The sequence below is a fragment of the Jatropha curcas genome, chromosome 1 (assembly GCF_041381405.1).
Source record: "Jatropha curcas cultivar XTBG-Jc1 chromosome 1, XTBG_Jcur_1.0, whole genome shotgun sequence".
In the NCBI taxonomy this organism is placed as follows: Eukaryota; Viridiplantae; Streptophyta; class Magnoliopsida; order Malpighiales; family Euphorbiaceae; genus Jatropha; species Jatropha curcas.
This window is the reverse complement of record NC_143151.1, coordinates 15,874,000-15,897,727: the sequence shown is the minus strand read 5'-3', so window position 1 is coordinate 15,897,727 and position 23,728 is coordinate 15,874,000. Positions and strand designations below refer to the sequence as shown.

The 23,728-nt window shown below is 41.8% G+C and overlaps 1 protein-coding gene across 1 annotated transcript in view; it reads right to left on the bottom strand.

Annotated features, from left to right (window-relative positions):
• The window catches only part of LOC149499053 (uncharacterized), a 73,489-nt gene that overhangs the window by 39,657 nt on the left and 10,104 nt on the right, over positions 1-23,728 (bottom strand). Inside the window, exon 2 of the mRNA XM_089721798.1 lies at positions 22,174-22,731. Within this exon, the coding sequence (XP_089577924.1) occupies positions 22,174-22,731 (558 nt within the window). The remainder of the gene's footprint in view (positions 1-22,173; positions 22,732-23,728) is intronic.

The window sequence follows — 23,728 nt, the reverse complement described above, 5'->3', positions numbered from 1 at the left end:
AATTCATCGGATGTCTCAAACTCATTTATCACAAAAAGGGCTATCATCACTGAGTCTTTTTGGGGAAAAATTGAGCGTCCATAGTTTGTGCCCATTTTGATGATATTTTTCTTTTTAAGTAAGATGTCATCAAAGTGTAAAGTAGATGCGCAAGTAAGAAATACTTACTTGGTTTGTGTTCTTTGGCAGCTTGGATGGAGCAGGTGCGCCATTTTGGCGGCTTTTCTGATGTAAAGTGCCATTTTGGTGATGTTTGGTGGGCGAATTGTGTCATGGTGGTTTACGTCTTCTGCGGCTGATTGCGCTATTTGGTGGCTTTGACTGAAATGCGTCACTTTGGACGAGTGGGTTCTTTGAATAGCTTAGTGCACCACTTGGGATGATTTGATATGGATTGAGCCACTTTGGGCAGGTCATCGTCACTTTAGACGTGTAAGGTTGATGAGCTGCGCTATAATGATGGTCGGCGGCTTCTGCGGAAGACTGCACCATTTTGGCGGGTGTCACTTTTGACATGTAGGATGGATAAATTACGCTATGGTGATGGTTAGCAGCTTGTGTGGATGACTATGCCATTTTGGCAGCTTTATTGAAATGCATCACTTTGGATGAGTATCACTTTGGAGATGTAGGGTGGATGAATTGCACCATGGTGATGGTCGGCGACTTCTATGGATGACTGTGGAATTTTAGCGTCTTAGCTGCGCCACTTGGGAAGGGTTGAGTGCGCCATTTGGGACGGCTTGATTTGAAATGCGCCACTTGTGAACCCCTACCCCAAATATCATGGCGTATGAATGCATGTGACTAAGGGCAGAAATGCACGTGAATGTATGAGTCGCCACCTTATTTAATTATTTTAGGGTAAACTAGGAAAAAACCCTAAGTGACTCCAATTTTAATTAACCTAATTAATAGATTAATTATCCCAATGTTAAGGCATGGTCTTCGAACCCAAGGTGGATCCCGAGACTATGTCATGCTGATAAACTAACCAAAAAAAAAAAAGAATGCTTTGCAAGGTGATTGATGAAGTAATTGGATATAATTAAAACAATGTTTATGTCATTTCGACTTGCCACTTGGGGTTAAATCCCGAACGTGCCTACGTACTTCCGTTTGAATGGAAGATCAAAGTCAACGTAGTTCGTTAGGCCTTTTTAAAAGGGCTTTGAATGGGTATGCTCTATGCATGAGTGTGTGTATGCTTTGTGCATTTTGTTTAGGCATTTTGCCTGAAAATTGATTGATTTGATTAGGCATTTGATGCCAAAATTGTTGATTTAAGGCTTTTAGCCCAAAAAAAAGTTTGATCTAGGTAATTGTTGCCAAAAAAAGATGTGATTTAGGCGATTGTCGCCAAAATGCTTGATTTTAAAGCTTTTAGCCGAAATAAGTTGATTTAGGCAATTTATTGCTAAAAGTTGATGATTGGGCGATTGTCGCCAAAATTGACTGACTTAAGGCAATTTATTTGCCAAAAGCAATTGTTTGAAGGCTTTTAGCCAAAAATTGTGATTTAAGCGATTTGTCGCTAAGAAAAAGATTAATCTCACTTATAGGCAATTTGTTTGCCAAAAGATGATTATTTAGGCGATTGTTGCCAAAATTTATTATTCGAAGGCTTTTAGCCAAACAAGTTGATTAATTTAAGGCATTTTGCCAAAAGATTGATTTAAGCGATTTGTCGCTGAAAGTAGTTAATCTAATTTATAGGCAATGTGTTTGCCAAAAATTGATTAACCGAATTGTAATGTAGGGCAATTTTATTGCCAAGAAAAAAACGTGTTTGAATTAAGGCCTTTTAGTCACAATTATTGATTGATTGGACTTAAGCCGAATTTGTTCGAAATAGAGGCAATTTCACCATAGTTATTGATTAACTAGGCTTTTAGCCAATATTGTCGGATTTAAGCTTAACACCACGATTATTGATTAACCGGGCATTTAGCTTAAATTTATTTACTTGAAGCAATTTGCTTGCCTAATGATGACATGGATGCATTTATGCAGTTGTAGAGTTATTAGGAGTAGAAGAGAAGCATGCATGAAGTGCTAAAATTAAATAGGCAGAGTTTAGTTCATGTACCTGATTTAATCGACGGCCACTTCTTAACTCTAGGTTAAGCTCCTCGTTAAGGGAATATTAATTAATTTGATTTTAATGACCACTTAACAAAGCAAGAAAGCAATTAAAGCTAAACTAAAATGCAGAAAAGCAGTAAAGAATCGCAAGGAGCGTAGGGGAGAAGGAGCGTAGGGGAGAAGGAGCGTCCGTCAACACAGACTGAGTGAGTTGAAAGGTCACACCGGGGCTGTATTTATAGGCGAAATGGACTGTTTCGGTGGCTCGGGCCGCCGGGCTCGGCGGCCTAGACCGTTGGATTCGGCGGCCTGAGCCGCCGGAGCTCGGCGGCGGAGCTGCCGGAGCTCGGTGGCCTGGGCCGCCTGAGCTCGGCAGCTGGGCCGCCGGGGCCGGCGACCTGGGCCACCGGGTCCGGCGGCCCGAGCCATCGAAGCCAGTGGTTCTTCTATTTTTTGTTCCGGAGGTTTTTCCGGAAGTTCCGGACCTCCAAAAAATATTCCGGGACCAGGTCCGTGATTCTCGTAATTTTTTGGACGTTTCAAGTACCATATTGGCATACTTCCGATGAACTTCCAAAATGGCCTTTGGTCCGGCCGGACTGTTTGCAGTCCGGGAAGACTGGCTCTTTGAGCCTCAGAATTTGGGTATTCACAGTTGCCCCCCACCGGCAACCATAAAAATGATTTATGGGAGTCGGTGGTTGTCTGAAACACAAATTTTGGAGGCAAAAATCGGACGCGTCCAGAAGACCCGCCTTTTGGCTATTTGCCTATAAATAGCTTGAAATTCTAACTTTTCATTCATTCTTAACTTTAAAACTCAAAGACTTCTCTCAAATCCTCTCAACTTCCTCAATGGCTTCTCCGAGCCACAGCAGTGACGAAGATTTTCTCGAGTCTCTGGGGATTTCTCTCGACGAGGTCGATCTTATGGCAGACGCTGATACTCACGCCTCCATGACCGGCATCTTCGCCCAGGTAGGGTCCTTTCACTTTTGCTTGCATATTATTTATTATTTGGGCCTTAGGCCAAATTGTGAATTTTTGGGCCTTAGGCCAAATTGTGAATTTTTTTTTTTTAAAAATTTCCTGTGCTTACTGTTTTTATTAGTATGCATGCTAGGGTAGAACTAAGATATTACCCTTAGTAAGGAACTGAGGAGTAACTCTTAGGTTGATTTACCTTTTAGGACTCCCGTATTAAATTGGATGTGGGTGAGAGTTCTGTGGCTGAAGTTCCGCTCGAAATATTTGATCAAAACAACCCGGTTGGCGCGATTATCCGTCCGTCTTATCTGGGCTATCTGACACATCTTGACATGGGTCGGAGCAACCACAATGAGTTATTGTGTGCCTTGGCCGAGAGATGGTGGGACACCACCAATACTTTCCACTTCTCTTGGGGCGAATTGACAATGACCCCTGCGGATTTCTCGGTGATCTCCGGGATCCCTTTCGGCATTCGACCGATCGAGCTATATGATGACTGGAGGACTGAGATCTCCCCCGACCGGATGGTGGAGCTGATTGGGATAGACCTGCCACGGATTGTCCCTCCAGGCCCCTGGCATCTATGCTAGATACAGGCGGGGAGAGCTGACAACTACTCAGGTGGCCCGATTCACCTTGTTGCTGCTGTTTGCCTCGACCTTCTGGTCCAATAGGAAAGAGAAGTTTAACCTTTCTATCTTAAAGAGTTTGGAAAATCTGGCCCATTTGGAGGAGTATGACTGGGCCGGTGCTATTCTGAGCCGCATGTACGACAATATGTGCGATCTGAGTCGAGGTCACTGCAAACTCAGCGGGACCTACTATTTCTGGGAGGTAATGTAAAGGACATTCTTCTTTTCTGTGTTTTTCTGTTCGTCTTGATTTTCTTTTTCACTGATTCTCTTTTTTTTGTTTCGCAGACTTGGGCATTCGAGTACTTTCCTTACACTCGCCCAGAGCTGCTTCAGACTGATCTCGGATCAGGGCTGGTGCCTTTGGCTTGGAGATGGTACAAATCAAACCTTCATACCGTTCGGTGCAAGAAATCGCTGAAGGAGCTGAGAACCTTTTTTGATACTTGTCCTCTGGAGCAGGTATGTGCTTAGTGATTCTTAGATATGTTAAATAAAAAGGATTTATTAACATATTTGCATCTTTTATAGGTTGAAGTGGGGCCAATGACTGCCCGTCTACAGAGCTGGATTCAGGCCGATCCTGATTTCCAGCGGTCAGATGCCTTGTCTCGGCGGAGGGTGGTCCTGTCGCACCCCATTCTGCGGCGATATTATTTGGGCGAGAGAGTGGACATTCATATAAGAGGCTGCCGTACTGTCCCTTATTCCCCTCCTGAGGACATGCGAGCAGGTAGGCAGATGACGCTCACTGTTGCTCATATTGAGGGTATTCCACATGTGGAGTTCCTTATGGAAGGAGATTACGATGAGTTCTGCGGAATCTCTTTGATGCCGCCCATTGGATCTCGGCTTGATAGTTTCCAGGGGCCGGTTCCTTCTCAGCCACTTGGCACCCGTTCTTCTCGGGCTTCGGGTCCCTCGACTAGGACTCCAAGGAGGAGGCCAATGACCGATCCCGCTTCTTCCACTCCGGTTGGGGGTCCGTCGCAGGCCGGGCCTAGCCGATCGACAGGTCCTTCCAGGGCTCCCCGGGCTATTTTGGAGGCTACCGGGCTGCTTCACCCAAACCTAGCCAATCTACGTCTACCATACAGTATTCCTTACTATGTTCCCGAAAGCCCTCCAGCTCTTCGAGAAGTCTCCCTGGAGAGCGTGGATCGCCCGGCTCTTCCTTCCGAGGATATCACTGAGGTAAAGCCTGACACATCTCTCACAAAAAGGATTCATAAGAGATTTGATATTGACTTGTATTTTCCTTTGTATGATTTCCAGGTTCCTGTCGAGTTGGTCAATCAGATGATGGAGCTGGTTCTCGGGATGCAGCAAGAACTAGCTGCGGCCTGGACTCAGATAGCCTTTGATGATCAGAGGAGGAGGAGGCCCCGCCGCTGATAGTTGCTAGATTTTCCTGTTTTTCTTTGTTTTTCTTTCTTTCTTTTTTTTTTTTTTGCATTTCTGTACTGAACCTTGCCTGTACCTGCACTTGGTTAGTACCAAAAATATGTATGCATGATTATCAAATTTAAAAGAAAATAGGATTTCGTTTCCGCCCATTTTATGGAAAATATATTTTTTTCTTTTAGTACTGAAAACCATTTTTTTTATGCCACAGGAAATTTTATTTTAGATATATACATATATACATATTTTTATTTATTTTTTTTTGGCGGTGGCCGCCGACGCCGGGTCCAGCGGTCCGAGCCGCCGGGCTCGGCGGCCCGAGCCGCCTCCGTGCGCTTTTTTGCCTATAAAAGCTGTCTTTTCTGGCTTTTTTTTTATTCACTCTTTTCGAGCCAAACAGCAATTCTGGTCAGTTTCTTCTCTCTTTTTTTTCTCTATTTTTTTTATTTATTATTTTTTTTAAATAAACAAAAAAAAAAAAAATAAAAAAAATAAAAAAACAATGAATCCCTTCTACAACCATAGCATGCACAGCTGGACTAGGAGTCTCTCCAAAGTTGAAAAGATCAATTTGGGGAGGTACGGTCTTTCTCCTGTCATTACTCTTAGGGGTGTAGTAGTTGATTGGGATTTTTTACGGGCCTGTATTGGACTTTGGGATCCTGAAGCCCACGTTTTCCGGTTTGGGGCCATGATGGAGGAGATGTGCCCTCTTTTTGAGGAGTTTTGTGCTATTATAGGGTGTGACCCCAATGCCCCTTTGGTCAAGCATGAGGTAAAAATTGGGTATGTTAGGTCGTTTGAAACCCTGTTTCAGTTCAGCCGACTCCAAGCTAGGGCTATGATCGTTGATGACCAGAAAGCAATCTTGCTACCCCTGATTGACGAATTCTTAGAGGCTTGCCCAGACGACCCAGACTGAATGAGGCTGAGGATGCGGGCCTTGGTTTTCTGTTTATTGGCTGGCTTCTTGTTTAACTAGGACCCAGGCTTTGGGGATTTGCGTCTTTGCCCCATGGTTCGGCAAATGGAGGATATGGGCTACATTGGTGGCATTGTGCTGGCTGAGACTATTAGGAGCCTTGACAGGGCTGCTTTAGGGTTCGATGACTGGACAGTCTCTCCCATCATTCTCCAGGTATTTCCCCTTGTTATCTTTCCTCATTTTCTTCTTTTTTTTACTTTATTCCCTTGTAATAGAAAGGATCCATTACTCAGGTCTGGTTGAAGGACCACCTCCAAGTGGTTGCTGCCCCTACTTTCTTGCCCTACAATCCCACTCAGTATCGTATGCGGAGGATCCTGATCACCCATCCGTCTACTGATGCATGGACTTCATGGTTGATTGAGTTAGGTCCCAATGAGGTACTATGGTTCATTGCCTGGTATGACATCACCCGCTTTATCCAGGTTAGCTTCCGCCATTCTCGGGTTTACCTTTTAGGCCTCACACACTGTACTTGGTACTGCGCTTCGCGCGTTTTGAGGCAAATGGGGATAGATCAGACTGTTCCGATTATGGATGACATTTCAGCTGATTCAGGCATCACCCTGGGCGTTACCCGAGCCGACCTTAGGGCTTGGGTTAGGGATCATCGTATGGTTAGGCCTTTACCTAATCTTGCCAGTGTTCAGACTTCTCCTGAGTATCGGGCTTGGTTCATTACTGCTGTCTGGCCGATTGAGAGACCAAGGAGGACTGCACTGCTGAGTGTACTCGAAGGTTGGGTTCAGGTTGACGCTGATGATGAGGTTGGGACTGGTGAGGAGATTGTGCTGGCCCCTCGGACAGGCGAGATTGGACAGAGCTTAACTGCTAGAGATGACTCAGAGGATGTTGCTCCACGGAGGAGACGGGACACCTAGACTCCTATAGGCTTTTGGACTTTATTGTTTTTTGACTTTTTGTTTTGGCTTTGGATTTTGGATGTTTTGCCTTTTTGGCTTTTTATTTGAGACTCTGGTTTAGACTTTATTATTTATTGGACTTTTTTCTTTCCGCCTGACTTTGGGCTGCTATTGGAATGAGGTTTGACTTTTTAGCTTAAATTGAGAATATCATTTAGCTTTCCAAGCATTTTCCAACTTTATTTATTTCAAGCTCTAATTTTGGCCTAAGCTGCCCTTTCGGGTTTTCAACTTAGCGAGCTACCCATTTTTGCCTAAGCCGCCCTTTTTAGGTTTTCAGCTTAGCGGGCCCCGACTTTTGCCTAAGCCGCCCTTTCGGGTTTTCGACTTAGCGGGTTTTTCTTTTTTTTCTTTTTTTTTTCTTGTTTTCTTTTTTTTTCTTTTTTATTTGGCAAAGAAGAATAAAATTATGAAATGATTTTTTTATTAATGTTTAGACCGCGCCGAATGAGGGCTGCCTACATATCTCCGATATATAATTTCTTTTTTCCGAGGAGAATCAGGTCTAATGTAGCTCTTTTTACATTATGCAAATGATTACAATTACACAAAATATCTTTTTAACTGATCCAAATTACATGGATTTGTGAATTCCAAACCATCCAAATCAGTCAAAATAATGGCTCCGCCAGACAGTATCTTCTTCAACACATAGGGTCAAGCCCAATGAGGACGAAACTTTCCACATGGGCCTATGATTGGCTGTCTAATTTCCTCAGGACCAAACAACCTTCTTCCAGTTTCTGGTCTTTGACCTTCTTATTAAAATGCCGCGCCATTCTTCTTTGATAAACTTGAGTTTGGTGGATTGCTCGCAGTCGCTTTTCATCCATACCCAAGAGTTGCAAATGATAATTCTCAGCCCAATCTGCTTCGCTGATCTGGCTTTCCCGGATAATTCTCGCCGACTGAACTTCCAGCTCAATAGGCAACACTGCTTCCATACCATATACTAAGGAATACGGGGTTGCCCCAGTAGGCGTTCTAACTGAAGTTCTGTATCCCCACAAGGCATTTGGTAATTGTTCGTGCCAAGCTCTATGCTTTTGAACCGTCTTCTGCAAAATGACTTTTATAGCCTTGTTTGCAGCCTCTACTGCCCCATTTGTTTGTGGACGATAGGGTGAAGACTTGTGGTGCTGAATTTTCTTTTGCTTCAGTAGGTCCGAAAATTCGCTTTGAAAATGAGACCCGTTATCAGTAATGATCTCGAATGGCGTTCCATACCGACAAAGGATGTTGGTACGAACGAATTGTGCTACCTTCCTGGCATTCAAGACCGAATAGGAGGCTGCCTCAATCCACTTAGTGAAATAATCAACAGCAACCAAGATGAATTGATGGCCATTGGAGGCCTTCGGGTGGACCTTTCCGATCACGTCTATGCCCCAAGTTGCGAAAGGCCACGGTGAAGCAATAGGATTCAAATTGACCGGAGGCCGTCTCTGCAACTTAGCAAAAATTTGACACTCATGGCACTTCCGCGCGTGCCTCACGCAATCTGCATTCATAGTCGACCAGTAATAACCTAGGTTCATAATTTTTTGAACCAGAGCTATCCCGTGCATGTGTGGGCCGGACTCCCCATTATGTAAGGAATCCATGATGGCTTGAGCTTCTCCCTCATCAACGCACCTTAGGTGCAAGCCATTCCAACTTCTCTTATACAGAACTCCCCCAGTAAGGAAATATCCAGATGCTAACTGTCTCAATGTCCGTTGATCAGTCTTGCTGGACCCCTCCGGGTAGGCTTCATACTAAAGATAATTCTGTATATCCCAAAACCAGGGCTTGTCATCGACTAGATTCATGACATGTGCTGGCTGTTTCTGGAGCCGAACTGTCAGAGGTCGAATGACTTGGTCTCCCCCTACATTAACCATGGAGGCTAAGGTAGCCAGAGCATCAGCAAACTGATTTTTGGCTCGCGGCAGGTAGTGGAAGGATAATTCTTCAAACTGCTGAGCCAATTCGTCCAAGCGTTGCAAGTAAGGAACCAAACGCTCTTCCTTAATTTTCCATTTCCTTAGAGCTTGAGAGACTATCAGATTGGAATCTCCGAAAACCCTAAGGACTTTTATCTCTTTTTCTAGGGCTGCTTCTAACCCCTTTATGCAAGCTTCATACTCGGCTTCATTGTTGGTGCAGTCGAAATCTAGTTTAACTGCAATTGGGATGTATTCTCCACAAGGAGTTTTGAATACGACTCCAACCCCATTTCCATGGTAATTTGAAGCTCCATCGAAGTACTTTTCCCAGACTTCACTTTCCAAGCTCAACAAGTCTTCATCGGGAAATTCTACCTCCAGCATCTGGTCTTCGACCGGTAATTCTGCTAATTGATCAGCCAAGGCTCCGCCTTTCACTGCCTTTCGTTGTACAAATTTTAAATCATAGGCCGCGAGCACTGACACCCACTTTGCCATCTTACAGTCAAGAACCGGCCTCTCCATAAGGAATTTCAAGGGGTTCGATTCAGAAATAACATATGTAGTGTAAGACGAGAGGTAGTGCTGCAGCTTTGTACAAGCCCAGACTAGAGCCAAACACAACTTCTCGATCTTATTGTATTTTAGCTTATATTCCAGCATCCTCTTGCTAAGGTAATACACGGCATTTTCTATCCTTGTATCTTCTGCTTGTTGAGCTAGCATTGCACCCATCGCTTCTTCCGTCACTGACAGGTACAATAGCAAAGGCTTTCCTAGCCTTGGTGGCTGTAAAACTGGCGGGGATAGTAGATATTGCTTGACTTGGTCGAAAGCTTTCTGACAATCCTCATTCCATTTGACTGCTACTCCTTTCCTGAGTAATTTGAAAATCGGACCACAAGTATCGGCCAACTGATTGATGAACCGGCTGATGTACTGTAGCCTTCCCAGGAAACCCCGAACTTCTTTTTCTGTCTTTGGTGCTGGCATTTCCAGAATGGCTTTAGCTTTTGAAGGGTCAATCTCTATGCCCCTCCGACTGACCATATGCCCCAGGAATACTCCGGCTGTAGCTCCAAACAGGCATTTTGCTGGGTTGAGCTTTAAATTGTACTTTCGAAGTCTAAGGAAGAACTTCTCAACTGCTATTGTATGTTCTTCAGTTGTTTTTGATTTAACAACCATATCGTCCACGTACACTTCTACTTCTTTGTGAATCATGTCATGGAAGATGGTCGTTGCCATTCTTTGATAGGTTGCCCCGGCATTTTTGAGCCCAAAAGGCACGACCCTATAGCAGTAGGTTCCCCACTTCGTGATGAATGCCGTTTTCTCTTTATCTGGCAAATGCATCATTATTTGATTGTATCCGACATCAAGATCGGTCAAGGAGACCATCTCGTGTCCAGCCATTCGATCCACCAACAAGTCAATGTATGGCAGAGGAAAATCGTCCTTCGGACATGCTTTATTCAAATCCCGGTAATCCACACACATTCTGACTTTGCCATCTTTCTTCGGCACCGGCACAATGTTTGCTAACCACGTCGGGTAAGCAATGGGTTCTATGAACTTGTTCTCCAGTTGCTTGGCAACTTCCTCCTTGATTTTCAAGGACCATTCTATTTTTAGCCTCCTTAGCTTCTGCTTCACTAGCTTAGCCTCAGGGTATACTGGAATCTTGTGCACCACTATTGCTGGGTCAATTCTCGTGATGTCACTTGCCTTCCACATGAAGCAATCAGCAAATTTCTTTAAACATTCACTGACCTGTTCCTTGTTCACGCAGTCATATGCAATGTATGTATGTTCATTTTCTTCTTTGCCAATTATTATTTTTTCTTTTTCATTTTTTATTTCGTTTATTTCTTTTTCATTTTTGCTTGGAAATGCTTGGAAAGATAGACATACAGGGTAGTCAATAATTTGCAAGCCTTTATTGATTATGACGGAATCGTCTTCAAAAATTACATCAAATTTGAAATCTGGATCTTCTAGATCCGACACAGACGACTCAGAACTGGAACTGGACTTTGACTCGGTTTCAGACTCGGGGTCAGACTCAGACTCAGTACAGGACTTGATTACAGACTTAGGTACTAGGTTCGACTCGGGAGGGGGTTTATCAGCAGCGCGCTCCTCCTCGGCGTACCAGTTGTTGAGAGGTCCTTCGTTCGGCTTGATCAGGTTGAGCAGGTCTTGATTCCCATCATTTCCTGTGATAACCGCAACCTCATCAAAGAGACTAGGCTGTATGAAGTCTTCTGTTTCCAGTTCGGTTATTATTCCGGGCTTGTTGCCCCAGACATCTGAGAATATCTCTAACCCAGGCAGCATCTTCTTAGCGGTCGGGCAGCAAAATGGTTCTCAGAAGCCATAGTAAGGAACTGCTTCTCCCGGTTTGCAGAAGTAACTATTCAAAGTCAGAAGGTAAGGTCGCATCTGTACACTCTCCTTCCTTCCCCTTCTGGTTCTCTTAGCACGATCTTCACCAGTGGGATCATAACCCAGTCCAAAGGTCCCTTCATTCACCGGACACTCCCAGGCTTGCAGTTTAGGGTATGTTTTCCCGGATCTGGTCATAACCATTCCCGGCAGATAGGACATATTAAGCATCAAAGGCACTATGCAGTTTATTTGTACCATCCCGAAATCAAAGAGAATTCGAGAGTTTGCAGTCTTTCCTTCTATGAACTGCACAGTGTCATACTGAAATCCCGAGAGGGGCAAGTTGGCAGTTTCAGGGTTGACCTCAAAGAGAGGCTGGCCCTTTGGTTTCTTAAGCTGGCTGTAGTCATCCCCCTGAATGGTGATAACTTTGTCCTCATAGGGAAACTTGACCTTTTGGTGCAAGGACGAGGGTACTGCCTTAGTGTGGTGTATCCATGGTTAGCCCAGAAGCAGGTTGAAGCTAGTTGGTACATCAATTACCTGGAATGGGACTTCCATCACAGCCGGCCCAACTGTTAACTCCAGCATAGCAACCCCCAACACTTCCCTCCGGGTGCTGTCATAGGCTTTCACTATCTGATCCGATGGAGTGAAATCTGTTTCTTCCAACCCCAGACAGCTAGCTACTCTTAGTGGGCAGACGTTTAGTGCTGACCCATTATCAATGAGAACCATGGGCACAGTTTTATCTCTGGTCTGAACCGTGACGTAAAGGGCATTGTTATGACCACCTCCTTCCTTGGGCAAGTCATCATCAGAGAACCCGATGCTTTGTATTTTAGATGATTGGGTGAGGGTGGATACTAGCACTTCAGGGCTAACCTCCATCGATGTCTGAAGTTGACTCAAAGCCTTGCAAAGAGCTTGGCGATGAGGAAAGGATGATGCCAACAGTTCCCAGATTGACACCCTAGCTTGCGTCTTCTTTAATTGTGAAAGGACCGGATCCTCCTTTGGGTCGTCCTCTGCCCTCTGGTAGGGCTTATTTTGGATTTTATCCAGGACCAATGGTTCATACTGTCTCCCGCTCCTGGTAATGGCATCGACCTCTTCAGTTAGGTCATTCAGATCCAGGACACAGATGTTATTCATTTCTAGGAACAGTTCGAAAGGATTGATCAGTTCCTGATCAGCCATAATAGCATTTACCCCGTGATTTGGTAAGGGGTTAGTGCTAATGTTACGCTTGCTTCTGGGAATAATTGAACCGTTATCCACCAGATCCTGGATGCGGTTCTTGAGCGTCCAGCATGCTTCAGTCTTATGCCCATATCCCCGATGGTACTCACAGTATTCATCAGCTTTGTAATTCCTTGGTAATGGATTGGGAGGTGGCCTTGCTTCCAAGGGCTTGATGTAGTTGGCCTTGACAGCCTCTCGAAAAACCAAAAGGATTGGCATCCCGAGGTCAGTGTATGTCCTTCTCGGCGATTGACTGCTATTTCTCATGTTTCCCACACGTAAAGGGTTAGTGGGGGTGATGCTTGCCACTTCATGGACTTTGCTAGCTTGGCTAGGTTTCTTGTACTTTGAGGTTCCTGAGTCTTCTTTCAGCTGCCCCATTTGAATCAAATCTTCTACCTTCGTAGCAGTGGCAATGAGTGACTGAAACGTACGTTGGTAGGTATTGGGTTCGTAGTTGTTGCTGGTAGACGGGCTGCAGGTTCTTTATTATTATGTCCACCTGTTCTTGTTCTGAAGGCCGGTTAATCATTTGGGCGGCCTTGTCCCTCCACCTCGTAAGGAACGAGGAAAAAGGTTCATTGTTTTTCTGTTTGGTGGTTTCTAGTTCCCTTCGAGTAACATCCACCTCCATATTATAGTGATATTGGGAATTAAATGCATTGCAAATGTCCTCCCAGGTCTTCATCTTAGACCGATCCAGGCTAACAAACCACCTCAGAGCGGCACCAGTCAGGGATTGTTGGAACAACTGAGCAAGGAGCTCGCTGCTTAATCCAAACGGGTTAAGGGCACCCACATATTGTTTTTCTGTTTGGTGGTTTCTAGTTCCCTTCGAGTAACATCCACCTCCATATTATAGTGATATTGGGAATTAAATGCATTGCAAATGTCCTCCCAGGTCTTCATCTTAGACCGATCCAGGCTAACAAACCACCTCAGAGCGGCACCAGTCAGGGATTGTTGGAACAACTGAGCAAGGAGCTCGCTGCTTAATCCAAACGGGTTAAGGGCACCCACATACATTTTCAGGTGGGTCTTAGGACAAGTAGTTCCATCAAACTTGTCCATGTTGGGCATTTTGAACTTCGTGGGCAGTCTTGCTTCGGGGAACAAGGACAAGGAGTCCATGTCCACCACCTCCTTGTGTGTCTTGAGAGTAGTGACAGACCTTTCCAGCAGTTCTAGTTTTTCTCTAATTCTCTGAGCTTCCAGCTTAGAAGCAATTTTGGAGGGCATGTCATCCAGGTTCAAGGCAGGGTTTGTAGGTTCAGCAGCAGGACCCTGATTGGAGGCAGCAGGTCCACTTCCCCCGGCCGAAGCCCCATTTCCATTACCGTTGCCCAGCTCAGCTATCAGGGCAGTCCTTTGGGCAACCAATGCCTCATTCATTCTGGCCTCCAGTTGTTCGATGAGGGTTTGGATGTCGGTGAGTGATGCCATTGATGCAGGTAAGGTTGTAGGAGTTGTAGGTGAAACTGGTGTAGCTGGTGAAGCTGGTGATAACACTGTAGCTGTGATTGGCACTTGGGTAGGCACTCGGATTGTGGGTACCTGTAAGGATAAGGGTAGCTGGATTAGGTACAGTGGTTGGTGTATCAGGGTAAATGATGTGAGGTAGATCGACCCTTTGTCCAACTGTGCATGACTAAGAAAAGGGTCCTTTGTGTTCCTCTTAATGTGATGATATGTCATGAATGCGCACAACATCACGTCATAATCTCTTCATGATATGATTCACATCATTGGGTGCATACAGTCCTAAGGGATAGGTTCTATAGGCTATGACACAAATAGAGAATCGGCTTATTAAGGGACCCTTGAACCTTGAGCATGGATATACCTAACCACATGTGAAACAAAGAGTTTCGCGTGGGTCCAACAGTACGCATGCCCATGGGCCATCCCCAAAAGGATTAGGGATGGTTTGCGGTAACAGGGAGGATGCTTTGGCTGTCCGTCGACATAATCAATGAGACCTGCCGATCAGTGCTACTTGCTATCCAGACTCAGAAGTTTGAACAGAGAGAGAAGAAATTCATTTGAAATTCATTTTTTATGCAATGGAGAAAAGGATTATCAATCGTGCAAATAAATCAACAAATTAAAAATGTTTTAATTTAGTTGTACAATCAAGTTCAAATTCTCCTTATCCCGTATTCTTAAAGAAAGAATACCGGATTTTTTTTTGTTGGGGCACCCTGCAAAACAAAGCATAGTAAATAATACCCTAAAGAAGGGCAGGTTAGTTTACACAACAATTGTAGTCCTCTTCATGCAAAATGATTACATAAGGCAATCCCCAGCGGAGTCGCCAAACTGTGAACCCCTACCCCAAATATCATGGCATATGAATGCATGTGACTAAGGGCAGAATTGCACGTGAATGTATGAGTCGCCACCTTGTTTAATTATTTTAGGGTAAACTAGGAAAAAACCCTAAGTGACTCCAATTTTAATTAACCTAATTAATAGATTAATTATCCCAATGTTAAGGCATGGTCTTCGAACCCGAGGTGGATCCCAAGACTATGTCATGCTGATAAACTAACCAAAAAAAAAAAGAATGCTTTGCAAGGTGATTGATGAAGTAATTGGATCTAATGAAAACAATGTTTATGTGATTTCGACTTGCCACGTGGGGTTAAATCCCGAACGTACCTACGTACTTCCATTTGAATAGAAGATCAAAGTCAACGTAGTTCGTTAGGCCTTTTTAAAAGGGCTTTGAATGGGTATGCTCTATGCATGAGTGTGTGTATGCTTTGTGCATTTTGTTTAGGCATTTTGCCTGAAAATTGATTGATTTGATTAGGCATTTGATGCCAAAATTGTTGATTTAAGGCTTTTAGCCCAAAAAAAAGTTTGATCTAGGCAATTGTTGCCAAAAAAAGATGTGATTTAGGCGATTGTCGCCAAAATGCTTGATTTTAAGGCTTTTAGCCGAAATAAGTTGATTTAGGCAATTTATTGCCAAAAGTTGATGATTGGGCGATTGTCACCAAAATTGACTGACTTAAGACAATTTATTTGCCAAAAGCAATTGTTTGAAGGCTTTTAGCCAAAAATTGTGATTTAAGCGATTTGTCGCTAAGAAAAAGATTAATCTCACTTATAGGCAATTTGTTTGCCAAAAGATGATTATTTAGGCGATTGTCGCCAAAATTTATTATTCAAAGGCTTTTAACCAAACAAGTTGATTAATTTAAGGCATTTTTCCAAAAGATTGATTTAAGCGATTTGTCGCTGAAAGTAGTTAATCTAATTTATAGGCAATGTGTTTGCCAAAAATTGATTAACCGAATTGTAATGTAGGCAATTTTATTGCCAAGAAAAAAACGTGTTTGAATTAAGGCCTTTTAGTCACAATTATTGATTGATTGGACTTAAGCCGAATTTGTTCGAAATAGAGGCAATTTCACCATAGTTATTGATTAACTAGGCTTTTAGCCAATATTGTCGGATTTAAGCTTAACACCACGATTATTGATTAACCGGGCATTTAGCTTAAATTTATTTACTTGAAGCAATTTGCTTGCCTAATGATGACATGGATGCATTTATGCAGTTGTAGAGTTATTAGGAGTAGAAGAGAAGCATGCATGAAGTGCTAAAATTAAATAGGCAGAGTTTAGTTCATGTACCTGATTTAATCGACGACCACTTCTTAACTCCAGGTTAAGCTCCTCGTTAAGGGAATATTAATTAATTTGATTTTAATGACCACTTAACAAAGCAAGAAAGCAATTAAAGCTAAACTAAAATGCAGAAAAGCAGTAAAGAATCGCAAGGAGCATAGGGGAGAAAGAGCGTCCGTGAACATAGACTGAGTGAGTTGAAAGGTCACACCGGGGCTGTATTTATAGGCGAAACGGACTGTTTCGGCGGCCTGGACCGTCGGATTCGGCGGCTCGGGCCGCCGGAGCTCGGCGGCCTGGGCCGGCGACCTGGCGGCCCGAGCCACCGAAGCCAGTGGTTCTGCTATTTTTTGTTCCGGAGGTTTTTCCGGAAGTTCCGGACCTGCAAAAAATATTCCGGGACCAGTTCCGTGATCCTCGTAATTTTCCAGACGTTTCAAGTACCATATTGGCACACTTCCGGTGAACTTCCAAAATGGACTTTGGTCCGGCCGGACTGTTTGCAGTCCGGGAAGACTGGCTCTTTGAGCCTCAAAATTTGGGTATTCACACCACTTTAGGCGGTTGTAACTTTGGACGGGTGCATCACTTGGGACAACTTGATCTGAAATGCGCTAGTTTGGGTGGTTGTCACTTTGGACGAGTGTGTCACTTGGAATGACTTAATCTAAAATGTGCCACTCTAGGCGGGTGCAATCTTTGAACGACTTGATTTGGAATGCGTCACTTTGGACAATCCTACAAAAAGCAATTTTGCTAACAGCAAACAAAGGCCTTTGGCCGGTTATGGTTAGTAATGAAATTCTGTGATTATGCCCAAAAAAGCATGCTTGTGTGAAAATGTGACTTTGCACAACAATTTGAATATGTGTCTTTGTACAAAAATATAAATTAAATCATGATTGTGAAATTTTGTGTGATTTTGGCTTTGCACAAAAATCAAGAAAACTTGCCTGTTGGCTGAGAGATTTTATTTGCGATCAGGGGTGATGCCCTTGCTTAAGCGATGAGTCGAGATGAATTGCCGGCTAAGCATAAGAGTTGTGTCGCAGCTGTTGAGCCGGAAGTTCCAAACTAGGCTTGATATGCCCATAACACTTATACGAGGATTGAAACCTTTTAGGTTTTAAATTCCCTTCGTTTATGGTCCATTATTGGGAGACGCTCCTTCACTCGGTGACCAATACGATTCTAATGGTAGAGGTAGTTCGGCCCGTACCTCTAGGGCATTTTTCATTCTTTGAAATTTCCTTTTATGGGCTTTGCCCTTGTTTATTCTTGAGAAGTTTTTTTATGGGCTTTGCCCCTATTTGATATTTGATTTCCTATTGTTGTGGGCTTTGCACCTAGTTTGTTCTTCTATTGCCTCTTGTTATGGGCTTGCCTCGGTTTATTCTTCTATTGCTTCTTGTTGTGGGCTTGCCCTAGTTTATTCTTTAATTGTCTCTTGTCGTGGGCTTGCCCTGATTTATTCTTCCATTGCCTCTTATTGTGGGCGAGGATCTCTTCTTTTTGCTTAAAGGAAAATTGAACGGGCTTTGTTGATTTTTTTAATAGATTGGTTTTCATTATTAGACCCATTCATTAATCCTCGGAAAAGGCTCTTACTTTGGTAAGAGTTTTATTTTAGTGTCGCCACCCTCTTTAGGGAAAATTATCGAATTAGTCGATTCTTTGAAATTGAATAACTCGATTTTAAACCAGAGACTAGATAAGGGAGTTTGGTATGGTTTTAGGAAGCTGTTAGGCACTCGAATTGCCCAGTTTAAATCGGCATCCTAGCTGTCCATTAATTCTCAACAATTAATAATATGATTAACTTAAATTGAGGTGTAAAATCGGTTTTGATGCAATTTTTAGAAATCATGACAATCATGCATATAATCCCATCCTCAAAACATAAGAAGAGAGATAAGGAGATGAGGAGAAAAGAGTACAAACCAATATCCTAATGTATAATCTACCCTCAACCCTCCAAATTTTCCAAACCCCTTAATTTATTAAAAATGTAACACCCTCCGCCGAGTCCCGTGAGACCCGACGACGGATGCCACATTCGGTGCCGGAGACACCGTCTTAACTTAACATACAAATCATTAAATAAGATTATGAATTAGAAGTAATTGAGTATTCACAAGTGTAGCGAGTAATTTTTTGTTTGGCGAGCTCAGTTTTTAAAAGGGAAATTCTTACAGTATTTATGTAGGATTTTTTCCAATCTATTTAAAAAAAAAAAAAAAGAGATGAAAACGAAATGAAATGATTATCTATGAAAAAAAAAAAATTACTCGCTACACTTGTGAATACTCAATTACTTCTAATTCATAATCTTATTTAATGATTTGTATGTTAAGTTAAGACGGTGTCTCAGGCACCGATGTGGCATCCGTCGTCGGGTCTCACGGGACTCGGCGGAGGGCGTTACATTTAGTGGTATCAGAGCATAGGTTTAGGCGGTTCTAGGTTTATGTTTGATTTAAGGAATATAAGTAATGAAGTGAAGATATATGTTATATATGTTTGATAAGTAATTTGACTCTGTAGCGGATTTTCTATGAATTGGTATTGGAGATAGAATGTAGATAAATGTTTTGGATCATAATAGTAGTTTGACCTATTATTGGAGAGCAATGTCATACTTGGTAGCATGTGTAAAGGGATTATATGCATGATTAAATGTTTAAGAAATGTATCTTTTTACCATGCTATTGAATGATTGATTTTCATTATGAAATTTTTCCCTTCCTTGATATTTGGATATAAGAAGATTTGATTTTCAAGTGTAATTTTACAAAGAGTTTGAAAGATGAAAATATTGTTGTGTAAATGAAAATGAATTTACATGCGTAGATTATTCATGTGTTTATGAAGTGTGTTGACTTGTGAATTTGTATGTACATAGATAACACTTGCATGAGATCTAGGCATGTGATGTGCATACATAAGCATGAACATATGTACATATATACCCAGTGAAAGATATGTTGGTAATGAGTTGCTAGAATTACCAAGTAAATGAACTATATGATTTGAACTTGAGCACATTGGATTTTACATGATTGAAGTGTGATGCTAGTATATGCATTTTGATGAGATTTGCATGGATTTTTGGCTGGAGAGTATTTATGATTTTAAGGATAACTACTTCTTTGAGTGACGTAAAAAGAGTATGTAGTATTATTGCACAAGTGTAATTTATGAGACCTAATCGATATATACTTTGAGGTCGTTCACTTGGAATGTGAGAAATGATTAATATTTATAGGAGATGATAATATTTTATGGAGTAAAAGTATGCTTAGTTTCTCATAAGCCATTTACGAAATATATATGGATTTTGTGGATAATATGGATTGTTATGATGAAAAAAAAAAATTAAATTATTGTTTTTAGTAAGAATTAAATTGTTTTAATCCTTACGTGCAAATTTTGGAGCTCGTATAATTGTGGCACCTTATAGTGTAGCATAGAATAAGTAGGCATTGAATTCTATGATATTGTCTTTTGATGTTTAAAGAACCTATTGAATTCTAGATGCTATATGAATTATAAGCAGAGATATTGGATTAGTGTGAGATGTTATGATTTTAGAAAAGTGAATGATTTCTTTAAGAAAATGTAAGATGATTATGCTATATAAATCATGTCATGAGGGTTAAGAGAATTGATTAATGACAATGAGAATCAAGATATGGTCTGTTCAATTATTAAATTGATGTTTAAATTAGTGAGCTGGATACATATTAATGAATATGGTTATGTCAGCATTTTAATATGAAGAAAAGAACACCTATGAAAGTTGAAAGGAATATGACTTGACATGACCTAGAAGAGACTTAAAATTTGGGTTATTATTAATTGGTGATTTTTTTTTTTAAGAAACCATTGACTTCTAAGAATTAATGAAAATGGAGGTAATGAGTATTAATACGACCCTAGCCAATTAACAAGTACTCTTGCAAATCAACAAGGAACATCTAGCGGAAAGCATGCAATCTCGGAAGTACCCGACAATCCCTTTAACCCCCAAGTACTCTTGAAGAGAGAAAGCAAGGAATTTAGAACAAGAATCAGAAACTTACCTTCAAGTACTCTTGAAAACAACTCTGAAATTCTTGGTGCAATTAATCTTGTAGAACTCACAAGCTTAACTACTAAGGATATTTTGGTTCTATGAAGAACACAATCTGTTCTTGAAAGAACAAGAAGAAAACGTTTTGTTTTGATTTCAATTCAATGGTGGCTGCTGTGCAACTCTTACAACAATAGAAGTAACCTAAGCTAACCCTAATTTAGCTATTAACTTAAGTTAGCCCAAGCTTATCCCTAATGTGGCCCAAATGGGCTTAATTAGATACAAGTCCAAGCTAACTACTTAAAACAATCCTGACTTAAACATTAACTAACTTAGGCTGGCCCTACTCTAGAAAATAAGCCCAACCAACCTTACACTTAATTAATGAAGTCCACTAAAAGAATTTAAACAAAATAGGGCAAATGGGCTGAAGGCCCTACACAACCCATACTTAAGCTCATAATAAGATAACAACCTCCTAAATTTGCCTAAGTATAGAATCATGTAAAATGCATCAAATGGCAGCCTCATTGCACGCCTCAAGCATCATAACAAGCTTTGGTGCTTCTTCAAGTTCAATCTCACATCTTGCATAATTATGATCTTGAAGCTCCAATGTGATTTGTTCTTGAGCAAATGCATTCAAGGCTGTTCGTAGCTTGGTTGCACGAGCTCTTGTGATTGGCCCCATGGGTAGAGCTAGAGGATCCTTCACCTTGCTTCCTTGATCCGTATCATTCCCTCCCTCCTCAAAAAGATTTGTCCTCAAATCTAAATCATAATCAAATGGAGAAAGGTCAGAAACATTAAAGGTAGCAGACACGCCATACTCACCTGGTAGATCAATCTTGTAGGCATTGTCATTGATCCTCTCCAACACTTGAAAAGGCCCATCACCTCGGGCAGCAAGCTTTCCTTTCCTTTGGTTTGGGAATCTTTCCTTCCTCATGTGCACCCAAACCCAATCGCCAGGTTGAAATACCACACGCCTCCTTCCCTTGTTGGCACGGTCAGCATAGCTTTTGTTCTTCATGTCTATATGAGCCCTAGCTTTAGCATGTATCTCCCGGATCAATTCAGCCTTCTTTTCACCATCTAAGTTAGCAATTTCACTTAAAGGCAAAGGAGATAAATCAAGTACAGTTAAAGGATTAAAACCATACACAAGCTCAAATGGACTATAACCACTAGAAGAATGTATAGACCTATTATAAGCAAATTCAATGAAAGGCAAACAATCCTCCCAAGTTTTCAGATTCTTACCAACCACCGCTCGAAGTAAAGTACCTAGAGTTCTGTTAACTACCTCAGTCTGTCCATCCGTTTGGGGATGACAAGTAGTAGAGTACAACAACTTTGTACCAAGCTTACCCCATAAAACACGCCAAAAGTGAGAAAGGAATTTGGCATCATGGTCTGAGACTATGGTGCGTGGCACCCCATGCAATCTCACAACCTCCCTGAAAAACAACTCAGCAATATGGACAGCATCATCACTCTTATGGCATGCAATGAAATGTGCCATCTTACTAAACCTGTCCACAACAACAAAAATACTATCCCTACCACGCTTTGTTCTGGGTAATCCAAGTACAAAATCCATAGAAACATCAGTCCAAGGCAAAGTAGGTACAGGTAAAGGCATATAAAGGCCATGAGGCATAGATTTAGACTTAGCTTGCTTACATGCTATGCACACACCACACAGTTTCTCTACATCCCTACGCATATGTGGCCAAAAGAAATGTTCAGCAAGTATATCATATGTTTTAAGAATACCAAAATGCCCCATAAGTCCTCCACAATGCGATTCTAATACAAGCAATTCACGCATAGAACATTTGGGTATACAAAGTTTATTTCCCTTAAATAAAAACCCCTCATGCCTAAAGAACTTATTAAATGCCCCATGTTTACATGCACTCCAAATAAGACCGAAGTCATCATCATCAACATACAAGGATTTTATATGCTCAAATCCTAACAACTTAGCATTAAGAGTAGTAATTAAAGCATACCTCCTAGAAAGTGCATCAGCCACAATATTTTCTTTCCCTTGCTTGTATTTAATCACAAAAGGAAACTGTTCAATGAATTCAACCCACTTACCATGTCTCTTGTTCAACTTACCTTGTCCCTTGAGGTGCTTTAAAGACTCATGGTCAGTGTGTATGACAAATTCTTTGGGTAGAAGGTAATGTTGCCATACCTCCAATGCTCTCACTAGAGCATATAGCTCCTTGTCATAGGTTGAATAATTGAGTTGCGCTCCATTGAGTTTCTCACTGAAATAAGCAATAGGCTTTCTCTTCTGCATCAACACTGCACCAATACCTACACCAGAAGCGTCACACTCAATCTCAAATGTTTTATCAAAGTCAGGTAAAACTAAAATAGGAGCAGAACAAAGAATGGATTTTAAAGTATCAAATGCCCTTTGTTGCGCTTCCCCCCATTTGAACCCAACTTCCTTCTTTACCACCTCTGTGAGTGGGGCTGCTATAGTAGAGAAGTCCTTCACAAACCTCCGGTAGAAGCTTGCCAAGCCATGGAAACTCCTCACCTCAGATATAGATTTAGGAGTTGGCCATTCTCGAATTGCTTTAACTATAACATCCCTTCCCGGTCCACCCGTAAACCCGAATAAACCGAGTCGAGATGCTACAAACTGGTTCACTTATATCCTGTCATGCTGAACTCATAATGTATATCGAATATAATAGCATGCTGATGTGTTGTTTACAATAATAATGTAATTTATATTTACAAGACATGATACTAGTTTCAAAATGGAATGGGCCCAACTGGGTGCCCTGTACATGCCATAAAAAGGATAGACAAAAGATACACATTAAAATGAGTAGCTACCCTGAAGGCCGAGTCTTCTACAGATGAACTACAGCAGTTGTAAATTGACTCTCTATGGTCCAGTCTCAAAACCTGCGAGTTAAACAGGTAACTCGCTGAGCAAATAAAGCTCAGTGGATATCTCAACATAAAAAGAAACAAGTAAGCACATACATGTGTAGAAAGAACCATGTAAACACATATGGCACATATAAGCACACATGTCATGATACCTTCATTATACCTTGATGATCTTTCTTACTGTTTATAATACTGTATGATTCATGCAATGTTATGTCAAGATATTTGTATGGCTCCATAAGGTTATAGTGAAACCGAAGTGATAAGAAAAATTGTATGAAACTGGATGAATACTGTATGCTTGGCTGCTATGGCCCATATATAATCATATCCACTCAACGGCCTGTAGCCGGAGTATCGAACTGTATGGGGTGCAGATCTGCTATCCTATGTCGCGACATAGCCTTATCGACATGGTTTCTACCTAACCTCAATGGAGCATAAGGTTGGTATGTCAATAGTATAATACAACATCATATTAATAGTTCATAACTTCATAAATCA